This window comes from Oncorhynchus nerka, linkage group LG5 (assembly GCF_034236695.1).
Source record: "Oncorhynchus nerka isolate Pitt River linkage group LG5, Oner_Uvic_2.0, whole genome shotgun sequence".
NCBI classification, from domain to species: Eukaryota; Metazoa; Chordata; class Actinopteri; order Salmoniformes; family Salmonidae; genus Oncorhynchus; species Oncorhynchus nerka.
Genome location: NC_088400.1, coordinates 61,256,537 through 61,277,842, shown reverse-complemented (window position 1 = coordinate 61,277,842; position 21,306 = coordinate 61,256,537). Strand labels below are relative to the sequence as shown.

The 21,306-nt window shown below is 43.5% G+C and overlaps 2 protein-coding genes across 3 annotated transcripts in view; both read left to right on the top strand.

The window, feature by feature from the left end:
- The window catches only part of LOC115129770 (claudin-10-like), a 32,190-nt gene extending 15,704 nt beyond the window's left edge, over window positions 1–16,486 (top strand). For both annotated transcript variants that reach the window (XM_029660472.2, XM_065018817.1), the window contains exons 2-6: window positions 13,664–13,977; window positions 14,474–14,635; window positions 14,719–14,800; window positions 14,932–15,030; window positions 15,615–16,486. In XM_029660472.2, the coding sequence (XP_029516332.2) occupies window positions 13,664–13,977; window positions 14,474–14,635; window positions 14,719–14,800; window positions 14,932–15,030; window positions 15,615–15,771 (814 nt within the window). In that variant the 3' untranslated portion in view covers window positions 15,772–16,486. The remainder of the gene's footprint in view (window positions 1–13,663; window positions 13,978–14,473; window positions 14,636–14,718; window positions 14,801–14,931; window positions 15,031–15,614) is intronic.
- Window positions 16,487–17,181: 695 nt separating this feature from the next.
- On the top strand, window positions 17,182–21,010 carry LOC115129982 (claudin-10-like). The gene is made up of 5 exons (XM_029660775.2): window positions 17,182–19,164; window positions 19,478–19,639; window positions 19,746–19,827; window positions 19,912–20,022; window positions 20,128–21,010. Exons 1-5 carry the CDS (start codon window positions 18,933–18,935, stop codon window positions 20,507–20,509), a joined length of 969 nt encoding a protein of 322 aa, XP_029516635.2. The 5' UTR covers window positions 17,182–18,932; the 3' UTR covers window positions 20,510–21,010.
- The last annotated feature ends 296 nt before the right edge of the window (window positions 21,011–21,306 follow it).

The window sequence follows — 21,306 nt, the reverse complement described above, 5'->3', positions numbered from 1 at the left end:
TGTCCATGACTGCTGCTTCAGGAGTCGAGAGGGAGTACAGACGGCCCCGGGGAGGAGCCGTGGAGGAGTTCTATGGCACAGTTGTATGGACGATGGGGGGGAAGGGCGGTGGCTTGCCTCTTACTGAAAGCCTCCCGGAAGTGGAAGTATTCGAGAGGGAGAGAGGAGAAGTCTTGGTCTTCAATGGATGCAGGAGGACACGGCAAAGCTCTTGGTGGGGGTCTTAGTATTTAGTCTGGCAGTCCCTACCCCAGTCTAGTAGGTGTCCCATGGACCAGGAGAATGGTGGTTTACGTAGCGCTAGCCAGGGGTACCCTAGGATAAGGGGGTTCTCGGTAGCAGTGATCAAAAGAAAACTAAGAGTCTCTGAGTGGTTCACCTCAACTTCCAGTAGAAGGGTCTCTGATATTTGGGAGAGTTTTTCTTGCTGCCTCCCCAGCAGTGCTCCTTGGTGGGTTACAACATTCTTGATCTAGGTGATCTCTGCTGGGTCCATGTTTGGGCAGAAGCTTGCTGTGACGTGGTGAGGTTGGACCCAGGTGCAGAGAAGAGACCAGACGGGGAATTAGTGGTTAAGGATAAACGTAATACTTTATTGAGAAACGGTTGCCACAGGATAACAGTACACTTGAAAAAACAACAAACTCAACAAAAGTCTCATACTCACTCGGGATACGAACGCACATGGTAAACAATTCAAGCTTCTACAAAGGACAAAAAAAAAAACATCTCTTTTAACAGGGAAATCATAATGAGTGAATTGGACACACCTGCGTGTCGTTAATGCCTCTAGCACGGTCTCTGCCACTCTCTGGTGACAGGTGGAACCATGACAGAAGGCAAGACAAATCAAAGTGACATATTCATGTAAGAAATGGTCTCATATCAAACTGTTGGTTTTAGACCTCTAGGAGACATGGTGCACGCACGGTGAATCCAATCCAATTCTCTTCTCAATAACAGATTATCAGTATCCCTCCTAGGAGTCTTAACATGCTCGATGCCAATGTATTTCAAAGAGCTGATGTTGTGACGAGCCTCCATGAAATGCGTAGCCACAGGGTTTCTCTGGTCAAGGGTCCTGATATTACTCATGTGTTCTGCTGTCCTTGTTTTCAGAGCTCGTTTAGTTTTTCCTACATTAGCATAGACCCCCAAATACACTTGATCAGGTATATCCATTTTTTTTGTGGAACATGTAATGATGCCCGTAATCTTAAATGACCTTGCCCGTAATAGGGTGATTGAACATAGTGCATCTTTTCGTAAAGTTACACTGGGTACATCTGCCATAGTTACCGTCCGGCACATTGTCTATCTAGAAAAGTACTACATGGCACTGGTGGAAGATCACACCTCTCCACCATTGGACTGATGTTGGGGGCGTGTCTGAAGACTGCCCGCGGGGGTTCTTTAAACGTCTTTTCCAGTTGTGGATCAGTGCTCAAGATGTACCCGTGTTTTTGAATGATGTGGTTGAACTGTTTACCAAGTGGGGAGTATTGAAGGAAGCGTTGAACGCGTTGGTCAGGTGCGCGGGGAGGTTTGGGCGTGAGGGTGTCATCAAGGGTCATATTTTTTTATAACGTTGCGTCATGCAGCCATTCTTCTGGGTAGCCCCGTAGTCTGAAACGCTCATCCAGATAGACGGCTTGTTCACTCGGTGTACTACCAATCCTGCGGATGCGACTGTATTGGCTAATGGGGAGGCTCTTTTTTAGGGGTGTGGTGTGGAAGCTGTCTCCGGGTAACAGTGAGTCGGCTTCCTGTATAGATCCGTGCTAAATCCACCCCCTCCCTCTTAAACAAAATGGCAAGAAAACCTGTTTCTTGCGCATCAAAGGCTAGGGTGCATTTCAAATGTTGACTGCTTGTATTGATGAAGGAGTGGAATCGATGAAGTTCCTCTGCTGTGCCCTGGAATGAAAAGAATACGTCCTCAATGAGGCGTTTCCAGAGTCTGATACGGCGCAAGAATGAATTGTTAGGGCTGAAAATCACATTCTTCTCAAACAACCCCACATGCAGATTGGAATAATTCGGTGCCATTTTACTACCCATCGCAGTTCCCTTCTGTTGAATGAACATGTCATTGTCAAACATGAAAAAGTTCTTAGTCAGACAATCTGAGCAAATTGAGCCATACGGTTAATGCTAGGGAGTGTGCCAGTGGGTCGTTGACTAAGAGAGTTTGCCATGGCTTCTAGGCCTCCCTGATGGAGGATGTTAGTATACAGGGATTCAACATCAAAGCAAGCCATAAGCGTCTCCCCATTGATATTGTGCATTGTCTTGAGGGTGTTAATCATGTCCATAGGATTGCGTACATTTGCAGAGTGACACAACACTGGGTTTTTAGAGAGAAATCTACAAAAGCAGAAATATTTTCAGTCAAGGAACCAATGGAGGCCACAACAGGTCTCCCTGGCGGCTTATCCAATTGTTTGTGGATTTTTGGTAAGGAATGAATAATGCTCCTGATTAGATAGTCTACTTTCATGAACTCACATTCTTTTTTGCATAACGTCTCCACTTTCCACAAGAGGCTTCAGCTTGAAGTGAATCTCCTCTTTGAACAGTGGTGTGGGGTCACGTGGCAATTTCTGATAGAAAGTCATCACGGTTTAACAACACCACAGCTAATTAAGTGTATCATTTTAGCGAAGTATTTATAAAACCAAAAAATCTGATCTCTTAAAAGTTTCCTTAATTGTTCTTCTATTATCTATACAATAGGCCATAGTTGATTTTGGGCTCCGTTTTCATTGGGTTATTTTGCCTAAAAACCTTTTATGCCTACCGATAGAATAGAAACTCTGGCAAGAGTGGCCAAAAGGGTGTTTAGCATCCCCAGTGGCTCTGCAAGCATGGTGAGAAGATATTCTCTGCTGCTGGCTCTCCAGGCACCATCGCATGAGCAACAGACTCTGGCCAAACGGGTGTTTAGCATCCCCAGTGGCTCTGCAAGCATGGTGAGAAGATATTCTCTGCTGCTGGCCTGCTCTCCAGGCACCATCGCATGAGCAACAGACTCTGGCCAAACGGGTGTTTAGCATCCCCAGTGGCTCTGCAAGCATGGTGAGAAGATATTCTCTGCTGCTGGCCTGCTCTCCAGGCACCATGGCTCTGCAAGCATGGTGAGAAGATATTCTCTGCTGCTGGCCTGCTCTCCAGGCACCATCGCATGAGCAACAGACTCTGGCCAAACGGGTGTTTAGCATCCCCAGTGGCTCTGCAAGCATGGTGAGAAGATATTCTCTGCTGCTGGCCTGCTCTCCAGGCACCATCGCATGAGCAACAGACTCTGGCCAAACGGGTGTTTAGCATCCCCAGTGGCTCTGCAAGCATGGTGAGAAGATATTCTCTGCTGCTGGCCTGCTCTCCAGGCACCATCGCATGAGCAACAGACTCTGGCCAAACGGGTGTTTAGCATCCCCAGTGGCTCTGCAAGCATGGTGAGAAGATATTCTCTGCTGCTGGCCTGCTCTCCAGGCACCATCGCATGAGCAACAGACTCTGTTTAGCATCCCCAGTGGCTCTGCAAGCATGGTGAGAAGATATTCTCTGCTTGGCCTGCTCTCCAGCATCCCCAGTGGCTCTGCAAGCATGGTGAGAAGATATTCTCTGCTGCTGGCCTGCTCTCCAGGCACCATCGCATGAGCAACAGACTCTGGCCAAACGGGTGTTTAGCATCCCCAGTGGCTCTGCAAGCATGGTGAGAAGATATTCTCTGCTGCTGGCCTGCTCTCCAGGCACCATCGCATGAGCAACAGACTCTGACCAAGCGGGTGTTTAGCATCCCCAGTGGCTCTGCAAGCATGGTGAGAAGATATTCTCTGCTGCTGGCCTGCTCTCCAGGCACCATCGCATGAGCAACAGACTCTGGCCAAACGGGTGTTTAGCATCCCCAGTGGCTCTGCAAGCATGGTGAGAAGATATTCTCTGCTGCTGGCCTGCTCTCCAGGCACCATCGCATGAGCAACAGACTCTGGCCAAACGGGTGTATCTAAATATCCATTCAAAGGCACTTTAGACTGAGTCTAATAGTATGTCACACTCACAAATGCTTCACAATGTATTTCTTTGTAGGCTATAGACTTGAAGTAATAGAAATAATATAGCCTAAATAATTCATTCCCGTTCCTTTTTAGACTCCCTGTCGGTCTCCTGACCTATTTAGAGTGTTTATATGCTGTTTAATATGACATAAAGTCTATTTGAAATGATGAGCACCTCTTACATTCACCTTTTCATGTTTATTATAATACTTTTCATTCAAATCATATGGAACACACACACACACACACACACACATACAATCTACCCATAACCTGTTTTTCTGGACCCAATATTTAGGGGTCAGAAAGTGTGACCTCAATGGAAATTCACTGACCTTTGTAATGTCTAAAACACAGTATACTAATGGTAGGAAAGTGAAGTGGCATTCTGTCATCCGTAGGATCACACTATTAAAAAACAGATTACGTTCACCTTGTTTAGCCTAAATACTATTATCAGGGGTTCTTAATGAGCCGCACACCACATTCTCACCTCACCTTGTAAATAGAGCTGCACATGGTCAATGTAATAGTTTATTGTAAATGGTTTTCTTGAGAGACGGACTCACTCTTCCCAGGTTCTACTCACATCTAAATTTCAGCTTTAATTCATTATTCTATTTGACTGGCTCTAGTTACTGACACAAAGAGGGAAATTAGCCCACAATAGTGACTGTTCAGAGGGAAATGCAGTGCCTTTAACTGAATTGCCCCCAACAACATTTCTCCTATTTACTGAGTCAACAACAATTGCCGTTCAAGAGTGCAATAGCAGTGGGATGAGTCATTCAAACAGGTTGCTACTGTAGCTATTCCATCAGGTCCTAGAATAAATAACTTTGTTATGTGATGTTCATTCTAATGTAAAACTGGATTTATAGCTTCTGGTCAATGTGTAACCAGCCACAGGAAAACACATCCACAATAACAGAACATTTATTTCTCTCTCTCCCTCTCACTCAATTCAATTCAATTCAATTTGCTTTATTGGCATGACGTAACAAGGTACATATCTTTATCGCTCTGTGGTATGATACAGCATTTTTTTACAGTAGGGCATTTCCATGTAAAAAAGCCCCATGAGCACTAACATGTGAAGTTCACAGGAGCACATCAAAGTTGGTATCAAATTAAATTAAGGCATACACTTTCCATCCTATAATTTAGGAATAAGCAAAGGCTTTGATTTCTGGCCAAACATATGGAAAAGGTGTCGTAGAAAACTAATATCAACATTGATATTTAGTTTTGCAGAGATTATTTGCCTTCTGTAAGTATAATAAATATTGTCTAGTGTCTTGTCATTCTGTTACCAAAAACCCACATATCTTTTCAAATTTCTCTCCCTCATGAGGAGGGAGGAAAATGAAAGTTCACAGTAGTAACAAGGAAAGGTAGACCTTCCAATTAGTTATGTTTTACTAATAACTTGGTTTAGGATTAATTAAGTGATTAAAAAGCATAATTCTATTACCAAATTGGTAACGGAATGCCCCAAAAATCTGTTATATAATGACTGCAACTGAATTGTCTACAATGGAAATTCATAGTAGTCACAAATCACAGGTGGGTCACCTGCTACTGTTCTCCTTTCCATTGGCATACTGTTATGTTCAGCCACACCTACCCATGAGGCCCCTCTCTTTCCATTTACTATAACTAGCCCCTTCACTAACTGATCACTGACGGACACTGGACATCCATGGACGTTGAAAATAGTTTACATTTGGGCAGTCCAAATCTGAACCAATCATATATGTCAGTTTCACAAGTTTGGAAAGTGCAGTACAGTGGATTAAAGTAGAGTTTAATAGAGTACAGTACAGTAGCGCACACTACAGTGGAGTACAGTATAATCTACTCTACTGTACTTTACTGTAGGCCTACTAAACTCAGCAAAAAAAGAAAAGTCCCTTTTTCAGGACCCTGTCTTTCAAAGACGATTAGTAAAAATCCAAATAACATCACAGATCTTCATTGTAAAGGGTTTAAACACTGTTTAACATGCTAGTTCAATGAACCATAAACAATTAATGAACATGCACCTGTGGAACGGTCGTTAAGACACTAACAGCTTACAGACGGTAGGCAATTAAGGTCACAGTTATGAAAACGTAGGACACTAAAAGAGGACTTTCAACTGACTCTGAAAAACACCAAAAGAAAGATGCCCAGGGTCCCTACTCATCATTTACATTTACATTTAAGTCATTTAGCAGACGCTCTTATCCAGAGCGACTTACAAATTGGTGCTTTCACCTTATGACATCCAGTGGAACAGCCACTTTACAATAGTGCATCTAGGTCTTTTAAGGGGGGGGGAGGGGGAGAGAAGGATTACTTTATCCTATCCTAGGTATTCCTTAAAGAGGTGGGGTTTCAGGTGTCTCCGGATGGTGATTGACTCCGCTGTCCTGGCGTCGTGAGGGAGTTTGTTCCACCATTGGGGGCCAGAGCAGCGAACAGTTTTGACTGGGCTGAGCGGGAACTGTACTTCCTCAGTGGTAGGGAGGCGAGCAGGCCAGAGGTGGATGAACGCAGTGCCCTTGTTTGGGTGTAGGGCCTGATCAGAGCCTGGAGGTACTGAGGTGCCGTTCCCCTCACAGCTCCGTAGGCAAGCACCATGGTCTTGTAGCGGATGCGAGCTTCAACTGGAAGCCAGTGGAGAGAGCGGAGGAGCGGGGTGACGTGAGAGAACTTGGGAAGGTTGAACACCAGACGGGCTGCGGCGTTCTGGATGAGTTGTAGGGGTTTAATGGCACAGGCAGGGAGCCCAGCCAACAGCGAGTTGCAGTAATCCAGACGGGAGATGACAAGTGCCTCAAACTCATCTGCGTGAACGTGCCTTAGGCATGCTGCAAGGAGGCATGAGGACTGCAGATGTGGCCAGGGCAACAAATTGCAATGTCCGTACTGTGAGATGCCTAAGACAGCGCTACAGGGAGACAGGATGGACAGCTGATTGTCCTCGCAGTGGTAGACCACGTGTAACAACACCTGCACAGGATCGGTATATCCAAACATCACACCTGCGGGACAGGTACAGGATGGCAACAACAACTGCCACGAGTTACACCAGGAACACACAATCCCTCCATCAGTGCTCAGACTGTCCACAATAGGTTGAGAGAGGCTGGACTGAGGACTTGTAGGCCTGTTGTAAGGCAGGTCCTCACCAGACATCACCGGCAACAACGTCACCTTTGGGCACAAACCCACCGTCACTGGACCAGACAGGACTGGCAAAAAGTGCTCTTCACTGACGAGTCACGGTTTTGTCTCAGGGATGATGGTCGATTTGCGTTTATCATCGAAGGAATGAGCGTTACACCAAGGCCTGTACTCTGGAGTGCGATCGATTTGGAGGTGGAGGGTCGGTCATGGTCTGGGGCGGTGTGTCACAGCATCATCGGACTGATCTTGTTGTCATTGCAGGCAATCTCAACGCTGTGCGTTAACAGGGAAGACATCCTCCTCCCTCATGTGGTACCCTTCCTGCAGGCTCATCCTGACATGACCCTCCAGCATGACAACGCTGTGCGTTAGCATGTGGTACCCTTCCTGCAGGCTCATGCCACCAGCTACCAGCCATACTGCTCGTTCTGTGCGTGATTTCCTGCAAGACAGGAATGTCAGTGTTCTGCCATGGCCAGAGAAGAGTCCGGATCTCAATTCAATTGAGCACGTCTGGGACCTGTTGGATCGGAGGGTGAGAGCTAGGGCCGTTCCTACCAAAAATGTCTGGGAACTTTCAGGTGCCTTGGTGGAAGAGGGGGTTGACATCTCACAGCAAGAACTGGCAAATCTAGTGCAGTCCATGAGGAGGAGATGCACTGCAGTACTTAATGCAGCTGGTGGCCACACCAGATACTGACTGTTACTTTTGACCACCCTTTTGTTCAGGGACATATTATTCCATTTCTGTTAGTCACACGTCTGTGGAACTTGTTCAGAGTTTATGTCTCAGTTGTTGAATCTTGTATTCATACAAATATTTATACAAAATAAAAATAAATGCAGTTGACAGTGAGAGGACGTTTCTTTTTTTGCTGAGTTTATATAGAATTATACTGTACTGAACTCTATTCTAATCCACTGTGCTCTACTGTGATGTCCAAATGTATGAATCATAGGCATCTATGATTGTGTAACGTGTGCGCTGAGAGTCGGGAAGCAGGTTCAGGGAGTGAGTGTTTTAATGAATAAACGTAACACAAAACACAAACAACACACAGACATGACATTAGAAAAGAAACAATAACGCCTGGGGAAGGAACCAAAGGGAGTGACATATATAGGGAAGGTAATCAGGGAAGTGATGGAGTCCAGGTGAGTGTGAAGACGCACAGGTGCGCGTAACGATGGTGACAGGTGTGCGCCATAAGGAGCAGCCTGGTGACCTAGAGGCCGGAGGGGGAGCACACGTGACAGATTGGTACAGATTTGGTCCGGTACAGCCCAACCAAATTTGGTCTTGTTTGAGGGCGGAGCTCATTAGAATAATAGCCTTTGTAGAATAACACCCAAACATGCAAAGGAAGAAATTACATTTTTCTACTTTTGTGTCTATTCAGGATACATCATCATGAATCATAATTATGGATTTCTGTATAGTACAGATCAGGGACCCATGATGTCATTCTGTTACCATCATTATGTTACCGGGTGTTAATCCACTTCACCTACAGTAATTCAATAACAAAAAAAGATTTTTTTCTAAACTTAATGTGTCATGTCATAGCTGACACCTATTCTGTCTGCAGACATCTTTGAATCTTTAACAGAGTTTTGGGAAAATGTGGTCACATAAAAAAACAGAGGGAGATTTTACCGTTATTCTGTTACCAAACTCTACATCTGCACTGGTCTTTGAGTAAATGTGTTTTTGTCAAATTTGATGTGGAAATTGTTCTCGTGTATTAGACTGAGTCTCAGAGTCATTCTGTTACTGTGGAATTGCCCCGTATCTATTCTTTCAGGTCCCTAAAATAAATACTTTGGTCTTTGATGGAAAACTGGACTTACAGTTTCTGGTCAATATGTAACTAGCCACACACATCCATAATAACAGGAAACTAAGGACCATATGTGTGATATCTCTCTCTCTCTCTCGTGATCTCTCCTTGTTTAATTTCGAACAGCCAAACACCCCCTATCCACAGGAATGACCACTTCTGCAACAAAAATAAACAAACATGACAAGACATGTTGGCCTTTGCTGAAATATCAACTTCCACGTCATTTTCAACATACAGAAACAACTACTTTCCTTCCATCTGCACTGATGTGAAGGAAATAAAGCAGTGAATACTTGCCCTTTCACCAATCCTGTGTTTGTTTGATCTGGATATTTTCAGAGAAAACAGAGAGAGGAAACGCCCTATTGAAGTTTTCGCATCATGGCTCAGGACACGTGGTTGCATGAATATTTTATATTTTCTCTCCACTGGGTGGGGCTATGAGTCAACAGATAGGCCTACTGAATACCAGATAACTGCAACATTTACCGTTTTTTACAATCACTTTGGCACTAATTTCAGAACCTTGGTGTCATTTTTCAAAACTCTAGACACAAAAACTCACAACCGATGATAAAAATGCACATTTTTCAAAACTAACACTTTTTCCAATTGCTTGGATACAATAGACATAAAGGTAAGATCATTTGTTCATTGAACTAAAATTGCCTGTTAAAAAATGACACAACTTAACATCAAAGTATTACCATTTCAAAATGCAATTCACACATTACATCTGAGATGACTGTCTATTCATTTCATTACAATGATCTAACTATCAATTGATACAACTGCTCAAAATGATGAGTAACTGTTGCATTACTCTTATTGCATAGTTTCATGGAAACTGATGAACAATATTCCATGTTTAGATCATGAAAGTTTCAGGATAACAAGATCCATTGACACCAATTACCATTTAACATGAACCAAATGGACTACATTATCTATGGATGTAATATTTCATCATCATTCTTTATCAGACACTGTTTCTATGGTCTCATGTACCACTTTTCCAGACCATGTTTTCAGATTTGACATTACTGTACACTCACTCTATTAGGTTCACCTATCTATTACTGGGTAGGACCCCCCTGCCTTCACAACAGCCTGAATTATTTGTGGCGTTGTACGTTAAGAGATGCCCTTCTGCACACCACTGTTTTAAACAGCTGTTATTTGAGTATTTGTGGCCTTTCTGTTAGATTGAATGAGTCTGGACATTCTCCTCTGACCTCTCTCATTAAAACTTCTTATGGCAGGGGCAGTATTGAGTAGCTTGGATGAATAAGGTGCCCAGAGGTTCCCAGAGTAAATGGCCTGCTCCTCAGTCCCAGTTGCTAATATATGCATATTATTATTAGTATTGGATAGAAAACATTCTGAAGTTTCTAAAACCGTTTGAATGATGTCTGTGAGTATAACAGAACTCATATGGCAGGCAGAAACCTGAGAAAAAATCCAAACAGGAAGTGGGAAATCTGAGGTTTGTAGTTTTTGAACTCAGCCCTATCGAATACACAGTGGGGTATTGGTTATGTTGCACTTCCTAGGGCTTCCACTGGATGTCAACAGTCTTTAGAAACTTAAATAAGGCTTCTACTGTGAGGTGGGGCCGGATGAGAGCTCTTTGAGTCAGTGGTCTGGCATAGAGCCAGGTCCTGGTTACGCACATTTCACATGAGAGCGACCTGCATTCCATGGCTTTTCTACAGACAATGGAATTCTCCGGTTGGAACGTTATTGAAGATTTATGATAAAAACATCCTAAAGATTGATTCTATACTTAGTTTGAAATGTTTCTACGACCTGTAATATAACTTTTTGAACTTTTTGTCCGACGTTCGGCTGGACCTGCACGAGCGTTTGGATTTGTGTACTAAACGCCCTAACAAAAGTAGCTACTTGGACATAAATAATGGACATTATCGAACAAATCAAACATTTATTGTGTAACTAGGATTCCTGGGAGTGCATTCTGATGGAGATCATCAAAGGTAAGGGAATATTTATAATGTTATTTCTGATTACTGTTGAATCCAACATGGAGGATACTTAAAAAAAAAATCTGAGCGCCGTTCTCAGATTATTGCATGGATTGCTTTTTCTGTAAAGTTTTTTTGAAATCTGACACCGCGGTTGCATTAAGGAGAAGTATATTTATAATTCATGTTAAATGGTAATTGGTGTCAATGGATCTTGTTATCCTGAAACTTTCATGATCTAAACATGGAATATTGTTCATCAGTTTCCATGAAACTATGCAATAAGAGTAATGCAACAGTTACTCATCATTTTGAGCAGTTGTATCAATTGATAGTTAGATCATTGTAATGAAATGAATAGACAGTCATCTCAGATGTAATGTGTGAATTGCATTTTGAAATGGTAATACTTTGATGTTAAGTTGTGTCATTTTTGAACCGGTGATTTTAGTTCAATGAACAAATGATCTTACCTTTATGTCTATTGTATCCAAGCAATTGGAAAAAGTGTTAGTTTTGAAAAATTTGCATTTTGATCATTGGTTTTGTGTCTAGAGTTTTGAAAAATGACATCAAGGTTCCCGAAATTAGTGCCAGAGTGATTGTAAAAAAAACTGTAAGAGATGCCATTCTGTACACCACTGTTATAAACAGCTATTATTTGAGCATTTGTGGCCTTTCTGTTAGCTTGAGTGAGTCTGGACATTCTCCTCTGACCTCTCTCATTAACAAGGTGTTTTTGCCCACAGAAATGCAGCTCACTGAATGTGTTTTGTTTATCGCACCATTCCCTGTAAACTCTAGAGACTGTAGTGTGTAAAAATCCCAGGAAGGCAGCTGTTTCTGAGATGCTGGAATCACCATGTGTGGCATCAACAATCATACCACGGTCAAAGTTGCTCGAACAACATCTAATAGTCTACATATTGAGTTGCAGGCAGCCACATGATTCGCTGTTCGAATGTAACCTCCTTGATGAGCTAAATCAGGTCTGTAGAGCTGAAGGTATGACCTATGTCATTGTGTGGCATAATGTCAGGTTCCACAATGCTCAAATGGTGCAAGCATGGTTTCAGGCCCAACCACAATTTACCACCCTGTACTTACCCCCATACTCTCCTTTCCTAAAACCCGATTGAGGAATTTTTCTCTGCGTGGAGGTGGAAGGTGTATGATAGCCACCCTCACGAACAAGCCACCCTTCTACAGGCCATGGCTGACGCATGCAATGACATCACGGCAGACCAGTGTCAGGCTTGGCTTCGCCCGAAGATTCTTCCCAAGATGTTTGGCTGAAAACATACATTGTGATGTGGATGAGATCCTACGGCCAAATCCACAAGACAGGGTTGAGGGAAATCTAGAAGTTCAGTAATCAATCCTATGTTTGGCTTTTTACAGTAAGCCAGGTGAGGAACACTGTGGTGATGTTTTACAGTAAGCCAGGTGAGGAACACTGCAGTTTACGTTTTACTGTAGTTTTTTCTTTTTTTGTAGCTAATTATTTTTGCTTTGATTCACAGAAACCTATGTTGCGATTTTATTGTATTTCATAAATACATTTCAGATTTTGTTCAATAATTCCACTGTGTCTGTAGTATTCTCTCTATAAGTCATTTTACAGTGATGCATTTACGTGTAGTAGCATAATGAAACATGTGTCACATATTTTGTACTACAATATTTAATGATTGTATGAACAACTACACAGTGAAACTATCCGTATCTTGTGTGTGGGTGATCTAAATGAATGTTCCTAAGGTATTTCATGATAAATTAGTTATTTGAACCAATGATTCTGCAAGTGCAAGGTTTCTTTAAAGACATGAATGCACAATGCATTGTTTTGAACTTTGGACAGCCTGTCCTACAAGTGATGACCGTATTGAGTTTTGTGTCTAGAGTTTTGAAAAATTACCACAAGGTTCTGAAATTAGTGCCAACGTGATTGTAGAAAACTGTAAACGCTTGTATGAAACATTTATAGCAGGACATTTTATAATCAAATCAATGAATTGTATAATTTCAACTAGTATAATCGTAAGGAAACTATGTGACACTAACCTTTGCAACGAGTGAACAACGGTCTTCCTCTGTCTATCTACATGTTATTGTCAATTTTTCTGTCATACACATGTCAGTTTCTTAGCTCTGTTTCCTGTCCACTAACAAACATTTCAAATCCTTTCAATTAGCCCCATCTCCTACTGATCCACTCACTGAACCCCCTCCTCGCACTCAAATGACTACTGTGGAGTGATGTGTGTATATGTGTATGTGTGTATATGTATGTGTGTGTGTGTGTGTGTGTGTGGCTGGGTGGGTATGTGTGTGAGAGAGAGAGAATGTGTCTGTGTGTGTGTGACTCTGTGTGTGTGTGTGTGACTGTGTGTGTGTGTGTGTGTGTGTGTGTGTGTGTGTGTGTGTGTGTCAGTGAGTGATGTGTATCCTTGGGATTGGTCCAGAGGTAGAAGTGCAGAGGCTTGAACACAGAGCCCTCCCTGTTGAGCATAAACCAGGCTACGACATCTTAACCACAGACACACTTCACCTCCTAACCATTCATCCTGGACTGACTCTGCTCTCCATCCACTATCTTCAGCTCCACAGACATACAGTCTCATCTGCCGCAGTTGCTGTTAACCAGCTTACCTGACCCAGCTCTACAACAGACAGGACAGGACTATCCGAGGAGGATGAGCAACATGGCCACGGAGATCGTTGCCTTCATCCTGACCATATCTGGATGGATCCTGGTCTGCTCCACGTTGCCTACTGACTACTGGAAGGTGTCCTCTGTGGATGGGACAGTCATCACCACGGCGACCTTCTGGTCCAACCTGTGGAAGACCTGCGTCACGGATTCTACAGGAGTGTCCAACTGTAAAGATTTCCCCTCCATGCTGGCTCTGGATGGTCAGTCCAAACTTTAGCTACTTGCTATTTTTGCTGTGATGTTGTATTGTCATTGTAATTGTATGTGATTGTGTGTATTTTTGTGTTTGCGTGTGTGTTTGTGTGTGTGCATATGTGTGTCTGTTTGTGACTGTAATGGAGTTGTGTGTGTTTGTGTGTGTGTGTGATTTCTTTGACCTAATCACAGATGTGTTACATCTTAAGCATCCGTCTCCTGGGATGAATGGCTGGCTTTGAAAAAAGTGGTATTTGGAATTTGATAACCCTATCGGTTTGTTGGCTTAAGCCCAAGAGCCTCTAAAAGATACACTACCAGAGGCCAGAGCAGCATTTGAACCGGGTGTTCAAGCTGCCATTTGAGGATACAATGCTTTTAAAGTGGCAATGAGAGGAAAACTGAGAAAGTCAGAGCACTTTTACAAGTGTGAGATAACTCTGTGTTTGTCTCTTTATCTCTCTCTCTCCCTCACACCCACACACACCCACACCCACCCAGTGTATATCCAGGTGTGTCGGGGCCTGATGATTGCGTCTGTGTGCCTGGGGTTCTTTGGAGCCACCCTGGCCCTGATGGGAATGAAGTGTACCAGGATCGGAGGCTCAGAGAGCACCAAGGCCAGACTAACAGGCCTCTCAGGCCTTCACTTCATACTCAATGGTGAATATTCATTATATAGTGTGCTTGTTGAACTACTCCTTGCTATTTAGACCAGAGCTGAGTCCTCTCCGTTTTCTCTGCAGGGCTTTGCTCCTTGACTGCATGCTCCCTGTACGCACACAGGATCACATCAGAGTTCTTTGACCCACTCTTTTTTGCTCAAAAGTAAGTGTTCAGCTTAACTGTGCTACTTAATGTCCTACTGCACTGCATGTAGACAAATGAAATGCAGTGAGCACATGTATTTACTAACTGGTCACTGGCTTTGCCGGCTATGCCCGTCCTCTCGTTGCCAGGTTTGAGCTGGGCGCAGCGCTCTTCATCGGCTGGGCTGGATCGGTGCTCTGCATTTCAGGAGGACTCATATTCTGCCTCTCCTTGTCAGAGGGCTTCAGGCAAGTTTGTACAATTTAATTAAACGATGGTCAATTACAGAAAAGTATTACTTTGACAGACGTGTGTGTCCCCCCCCCCCCCCCCTCCATTTACTCAGTGTGTTATGTAATCTGTAAGTACGGTACGTATCTCAACATCATGTTGACTGAGACACAGAAATGGAAAGTTATCTATAATAGAGTAGACGGACCGTAAAGCTTGTCATTCAGTAAGTCAATGAAGCAGTTTAATATGAACTGTAATGAAGTTGTTTAAGTACTGGCATATCCAGGGATCACTGTCAACATCTTGTCTCATAGTGACAACAGTATAAGGACATGCACTGTATGTTGATGACTGAATGTTTTCTTTGTGTATAGTGTCAACGTATTTATGTGAAAGTCACCTTGGGTGGGGGGCCTAGGGAACGAGTGCATGGGGTGGGATGAGGTAACAGGCTGCTTCAATAACTGTCACTACATTTGGCCTAGATCCCAGACTTCTCTGTCTTCTGAACTCAGACTTCTTTTTTTTGTTGTTACCATGGAAATGGAATGAGGACACTGTATATCTCAAAGGAGTAACCCTTAGTGTTTTCCTCTAGTCGAGCAGAGTGCTCCTACAGTGGTGGTACGTCTATGGTAACCAAGCGTCACAAACCCGGCAAGTCTGCCAACAGTTTCTACAAATCGCCAGTTTCCACAGACCCCCGAGACCCAGCAGAACACTCAAGGCAGTTTGGAAAGAACGTCTATGTGTGACAACGGATGGACCACTGGCATTGGGCATATGGTCATATGAGGTGACCGTGGACTGTTTGACCCTTGGGCTAAGCTTGTTGAGGTCACCTTTTCATACCTCTTCAACCAGAACCCCAATTCCTTATTGAGACGGATTCCTGTGTGATTACATTACCTAAGGGTGTGATGCATGCTATCTGCTTTTATTTTCCTTGCTATCGCACTTCTTTCCAATGCACTGTACATAGAACATTGTTTTTGATATCTTCTCTGCCAAAGGAGACTCCTTGCTGTCTCTGTGCCTCTGCTGTATAACTGACTTGAACAATGTCACCCCCTGTGGCACAAACAATGCTGGGGGAAATAACCCTTGAAATCAGCAAGAGGAAATAGATTGTTGGCTCCTCTCTAAAACCACATTAGGTAATAGGTCTCTTCTGTCAACGGGCGATAAACAAAATAAATCAGATAAGCTTGTTTTCTTCACAGGGCAGGAAATTCGGTTTGGCTAGGATCACAGTATGAACTCCCGGGTCACCTTGAAGGGACAAACGAACTGGTGCTCTTCCAAATCTATTGTTGCTCATTAGATGTGCCTCAAGAACAAATATCAGGAATATGTGTCCGTTTGAGGTCATCGAAAAGACATCACTCGATTGGTTCATTCCTGTACATCTCCCAATATGTTGTAAACAGTGGCAATGTCAATAAATGCTGTTTTTTTTGCAAACAAGAAGGAATTCAGTGATCATTTTCTCTGAATGATCTGATGAAAGAGAATTGTATTTTATTTATTTAACTAGGCAAGTCAGTTAAGAACAAATTCTTATTTTCAATGACGGCCTAGGAACAGCGGGTTAACTGCCTGTTCAGGGGCAGAACGACAGATTTGTACCTTGTCAGCTCGGGGATTCGAATTTGCAACCTTTCGGTTACCAGTCCAATGCTCCAACCACTAGGCTACGCTGCCGCCCCAATTAAGTATAAAGAAAAGGGGGATTGAATAAGTGGCCTTTTTAATTTGGGGGTTTATCACTTTGACATGGACCTCTGTATGAGTGTCTCATGACAACTACTTCCGGAACTCAACTGTGGAGCCAATGCCCGTCTGCCGTCTGCTGTCACTCTTTAGCAGACCACAAGTGAAGCCTAGATGAAGGAAGAGTCAATAGAGAGCATTGTGTGCTCTCAAGAACTGTCAAGTTCTTATATTTTTGCAATATACCTCACACTGAAAGATGGCCTCCTACCAGCCACCGCAGACAGAAAGGGGATTCCGTTGTCTCGACTGATCACAGAGTTACCAATCAACAGCAGTCCTGCCCCAGTTGATCTTTGTTCAGACTCGGATATGGGAATCGGAAGTCCCCCCCCCCCCCCCCCCCGCCGCCTGCCATCTATCTCCACCTTCTGATCAATGGAAACCTTAACCCTGTTCCGCGAATCCTTTTGGCCCTCTGAGCCGGGGGACTCTCACCAGCTGGCATGGGGCTACAGCTGGCAGCCGCCCCGTGCTCCCTGCTCCAGTCCTGTGTATCCGTAAACAAGTGTCGGGTGTCCCGCAGCTCTGGTTGGTCAGAGGACCTACTCTGACAACGCTACTATGTTTGGATGATAGCCAGACATCTAGACAAAATCAATAATGGTGAGTGATTTCCCATTTTGATGTCCATATTTTTCAGAATGAATCAAGAGATGAATACGCCATATATATATATATATTTTTTTTTATACAGTTTTATTGTATGCAATAACTCTAAGATTCCTAATTTGTATGGATTGAAGCATCAGAATGGCCACATGATTCACAAGCATCCATAATTCATGTTCATCCTGTCACATCAGATTCTACATTCAAACATGAAGGCCACCAGCAGAATCCTTGCGCCCCAAAGTTTATTTCTGCCAAATTTACAGCAAATCATTTCCGTACAAAATACACAAGTTGAGTCAGATTCGGACTGTGGTTGAGGCACAGTTTGAGGCACAGTTTGGTCGCCTTTCAACAAGACACCACCAGACCGTATGTCTACACTTTTATTTAGAGGACCGTAGAATCAAACTATTGACAGATAGAAATGCAAACAATGTTCTGTATATATGCATCTTTGGATGGAATCTTACTTAATATTTCTTCAATTCTCCTGGTAGGTAATTCTACAGCAGGTATTTGTGCTTTATAGGCCCTGCCAGCCCTGCCAGCGAACACAACCACTCTTTTGTTCATTCTCTCTTATTAGCCCTTGATTATTGAAAAGCATGAATTACCACCATATAGGTCCATGCATCACAACAGTGGGTCCATTCCAATGTCCCATCTACTTTGCCAATAAGCCGAGGGACTCGGTACAAAGAAGACCCTTCTCATCTTCACTCACCACAAGAAAATCCATTCCCCATGCAACTAATACCATCAGAGAGAGCCGTGGATTTAAGCATAATTATATGAGGTCAAAGACGTTATGTTTTAATTATATAAGTGAAGCAGGCAGCACACCTAGCTAATAACCCACCGCAGCCCGAGGCAATGTCAACGGACAATGGAAGCGCTTCAACGGACTCTGAAGTTGTAATTCCTCAGGTAATGAGTTCTTATTGAACTAGTTAAGGTCAGACCTGCACTGTATTTAAAATAATGATCATCTTGAGATGAGGTCAAGTTTTGCCATAGCCTTTGGGCCGTACTAGGTCATGTTTATGTATTTCGAATACATTTGATCAGAATTAGTCAAATAAATCAAAAACCCAAGGAATCAGCTTGGGACATAGAGATGGATGTTTTTGAAACGTGAGATAAACGCTTAGGTCAACGTCTTTAGCATCCAAACAAGGTTCTGGGAACCTGAGCAGCAACACACCCATATCCACCCTCATGCAGTATGGGAAAAGTGACAACCGGGTAGAGCGACAAAATGACTGTCTCCTTAGTCGTACTGAGCCCTGCTACGAAGCTGACTGGGATGAGCAGGTTTCTTCTACAGCACAGAACAGCAGGAGACTCGGGCTCCACTGGACGGAGGCTCCACCAAGGAGACACACCATTGTATAGACGAGGGAAAAAGAAATCGCCAATAAGTCAGATCTCGAAAAAAGAAACGCAACAGAGACGGTCACAATAAGACAACTTGAGGGTTATCTAGATATAGAGCATATAGACTGACTCCACACACCGGAGTATCAGGATGAAAATCCGCGTGATGCAGATCTGGGGCTTCCTGATGACAGTGCTGGGCTGGATCTTTGTGGCATGCACCATGGCCATGGAGGGCTGGAAAGTCACGTCTATCGGGGGCATGGGCGGCTCGGCTGTCATCAAGGTGGCCTGGTACTGGTCTAACCTGTGGAAGGCCTGCTTCACCGACTCCACTTCTGTCACCAACTGCCAAGACTTCCCTGTGCTCTGGTCCGTGGACAGTAAGTACCGTAGAGACATGCATCATATATTGTGTTCTAATTATATTTCTATGGTGGGCATGAAGTCGTATATCAACAAGAGGTACACATCTGAAGACAGCCTGTTAAGTTAATTTACCCCCCCCCACCCCAAAATAGGGCTTAAAACAAATTATGTTAATATGTGAGTATTACTGTGCTCTGTCTTTTAAGCAACGCAGACACACTTCTGTGAGTTTAGACTGTTTCAGTACAGTGACATTGGTTATTCCACTGAAGTTATAAAGCCTACTGTAGTGTAAAATGTGCGTTCGGTTGTGTTCTAATCAACCAGACCACATCCAGATTGTGAGGGGCCTGCTGATGGGTGCTCTGTCTGTGGGGATGCTGGGGTTCGTACTCAGTCTCATTGGGATGGAGTGCACCTTCCTCGGGGGCAAGGACAAAGCGAAGTACAGGAAGCTCTTCACTGGAGGAGTCTTTCACATCATCAGCGGTAAACATATTCTTTCAGTTGACTTTTCTCTCTGTGAAAGCAACCTGGTTAGATGCACACTGTAGCAGATTGAGAGTAGCTGACTGACTCACTTCGTCTTATGCAGGCTTTCTGGCTGCGTCGGGATATGCTGTCTACGCAAAATACGTCTCCGGGGAATACTTCAACCCCTATTTTGACGGATTAAAGTGAGTTGACTTGGATGCAGGTTTTTCCATTCAGTTACAAGATAATATTAATTCTCTCTCTCTCTCTCTCTCACACACACACAGGTTTGACCTGGGAACACCTCTGTTTCTTGGCTGGGTGGGATCAGCTTTCCATATGACAGGGGGTTGGTTCTACTTGGTCTCTGTGTGCAAACTGCTCTGTGGGGACGAGAGGTGAGTACAAGCATAGCCATGCTCATCGTGGAATAGTTATTCATTTACTCATAACACACTTGGCATTGATTTGTTCTTTCTCATTTTGTGTGTCATCTCTCCCAGCAAAACCATAATCATCCCTGAACTTCCCGAGGTTGAGAGCGACCAGGCCAAGTCCACCACACCACAGTCCCCAGTATCCCAGATCACCTCAAAGATCAAGGTTTCATCTGCATCTAAGATCTCTTCCAAAGCTGCACACTCAGATGTGTCTGCCATCTCCTCAAGGTCTGGTCAGTCCGGTCGCGCGTCCAAATCAGAGCGGTCTGGGCGGTCCTCAAACTCCGTGCAGTCCTGGAAATCTGGCGGCGGTGGTCGTTCATCGAGGTCTCATGGGTCAGTGCACTCTGAGGTGAGCAGAGGCAGTAGTAGTACAGTGTCCTCTTTATCCAGTGAGTCAAGGAGGAGCGAGAGAGAACCGTTTATCAAAAACTCCTACATATGACCTGGTTCTGTTCAAGTATGTGTGATTTTGACTGGATTGAACTGAAGTAACAATTGTATATACTGTATATGATGATTAAGGCTGTCAGAGTTCATCCGTTAACTTCATGGAATTTTAGTGAACTACTGTTTTGTAAATCGGGATTAATCTCATTGTCTGAAAGCTTTCAAAATACAGTGAGAATATCCAAAATACATCATTTACACAGCTAAAAAAAACAAACAATTCAATGTCAAAACACGTTAACAATGAGGTTAAATTAAGTGTGTTTATCAATTTACCTGATTTGCTAACCGTTGCGTTGGACAACTCAATTTGAGCAAATTCTGAATTTGCGATGAATCACAACAAATCCTTTGATTAACTCGATTAAATGTTTGAATCGTATGACAGCCCAACGATGATCCAATTGTGAATCTGTATGTGGGGGAATGTCTCTGTATCTAAGGGTCTTTTATCCTGGGTGTGTTTCACTATCATTAAATCAAACGCTTCATCACATTCATTGTTTCATGTGTTGCTATTGATAATGTCATTCAAGCAGGACTTTTCTGCCTTTCGACCAAGCTCTCTCTGACTCTGTGTTGTTGTTCTCCCTTTTCAAACGATTCAACTGTAGTCCAATCAAAATCAAGATATTTTAAGGTCTATAAATAATCCCCAACTCCTTCAGATGTTACTTTCCTAATATTGTCAGCACAGTCATACCTGCCAAAGCAGTCAGGGAGGTTGCCTGTAAACAGTCTGTTTTTGGTGTTGCCACTCTATTCTGCCCGGACACTGTTCCCTATTTAAAC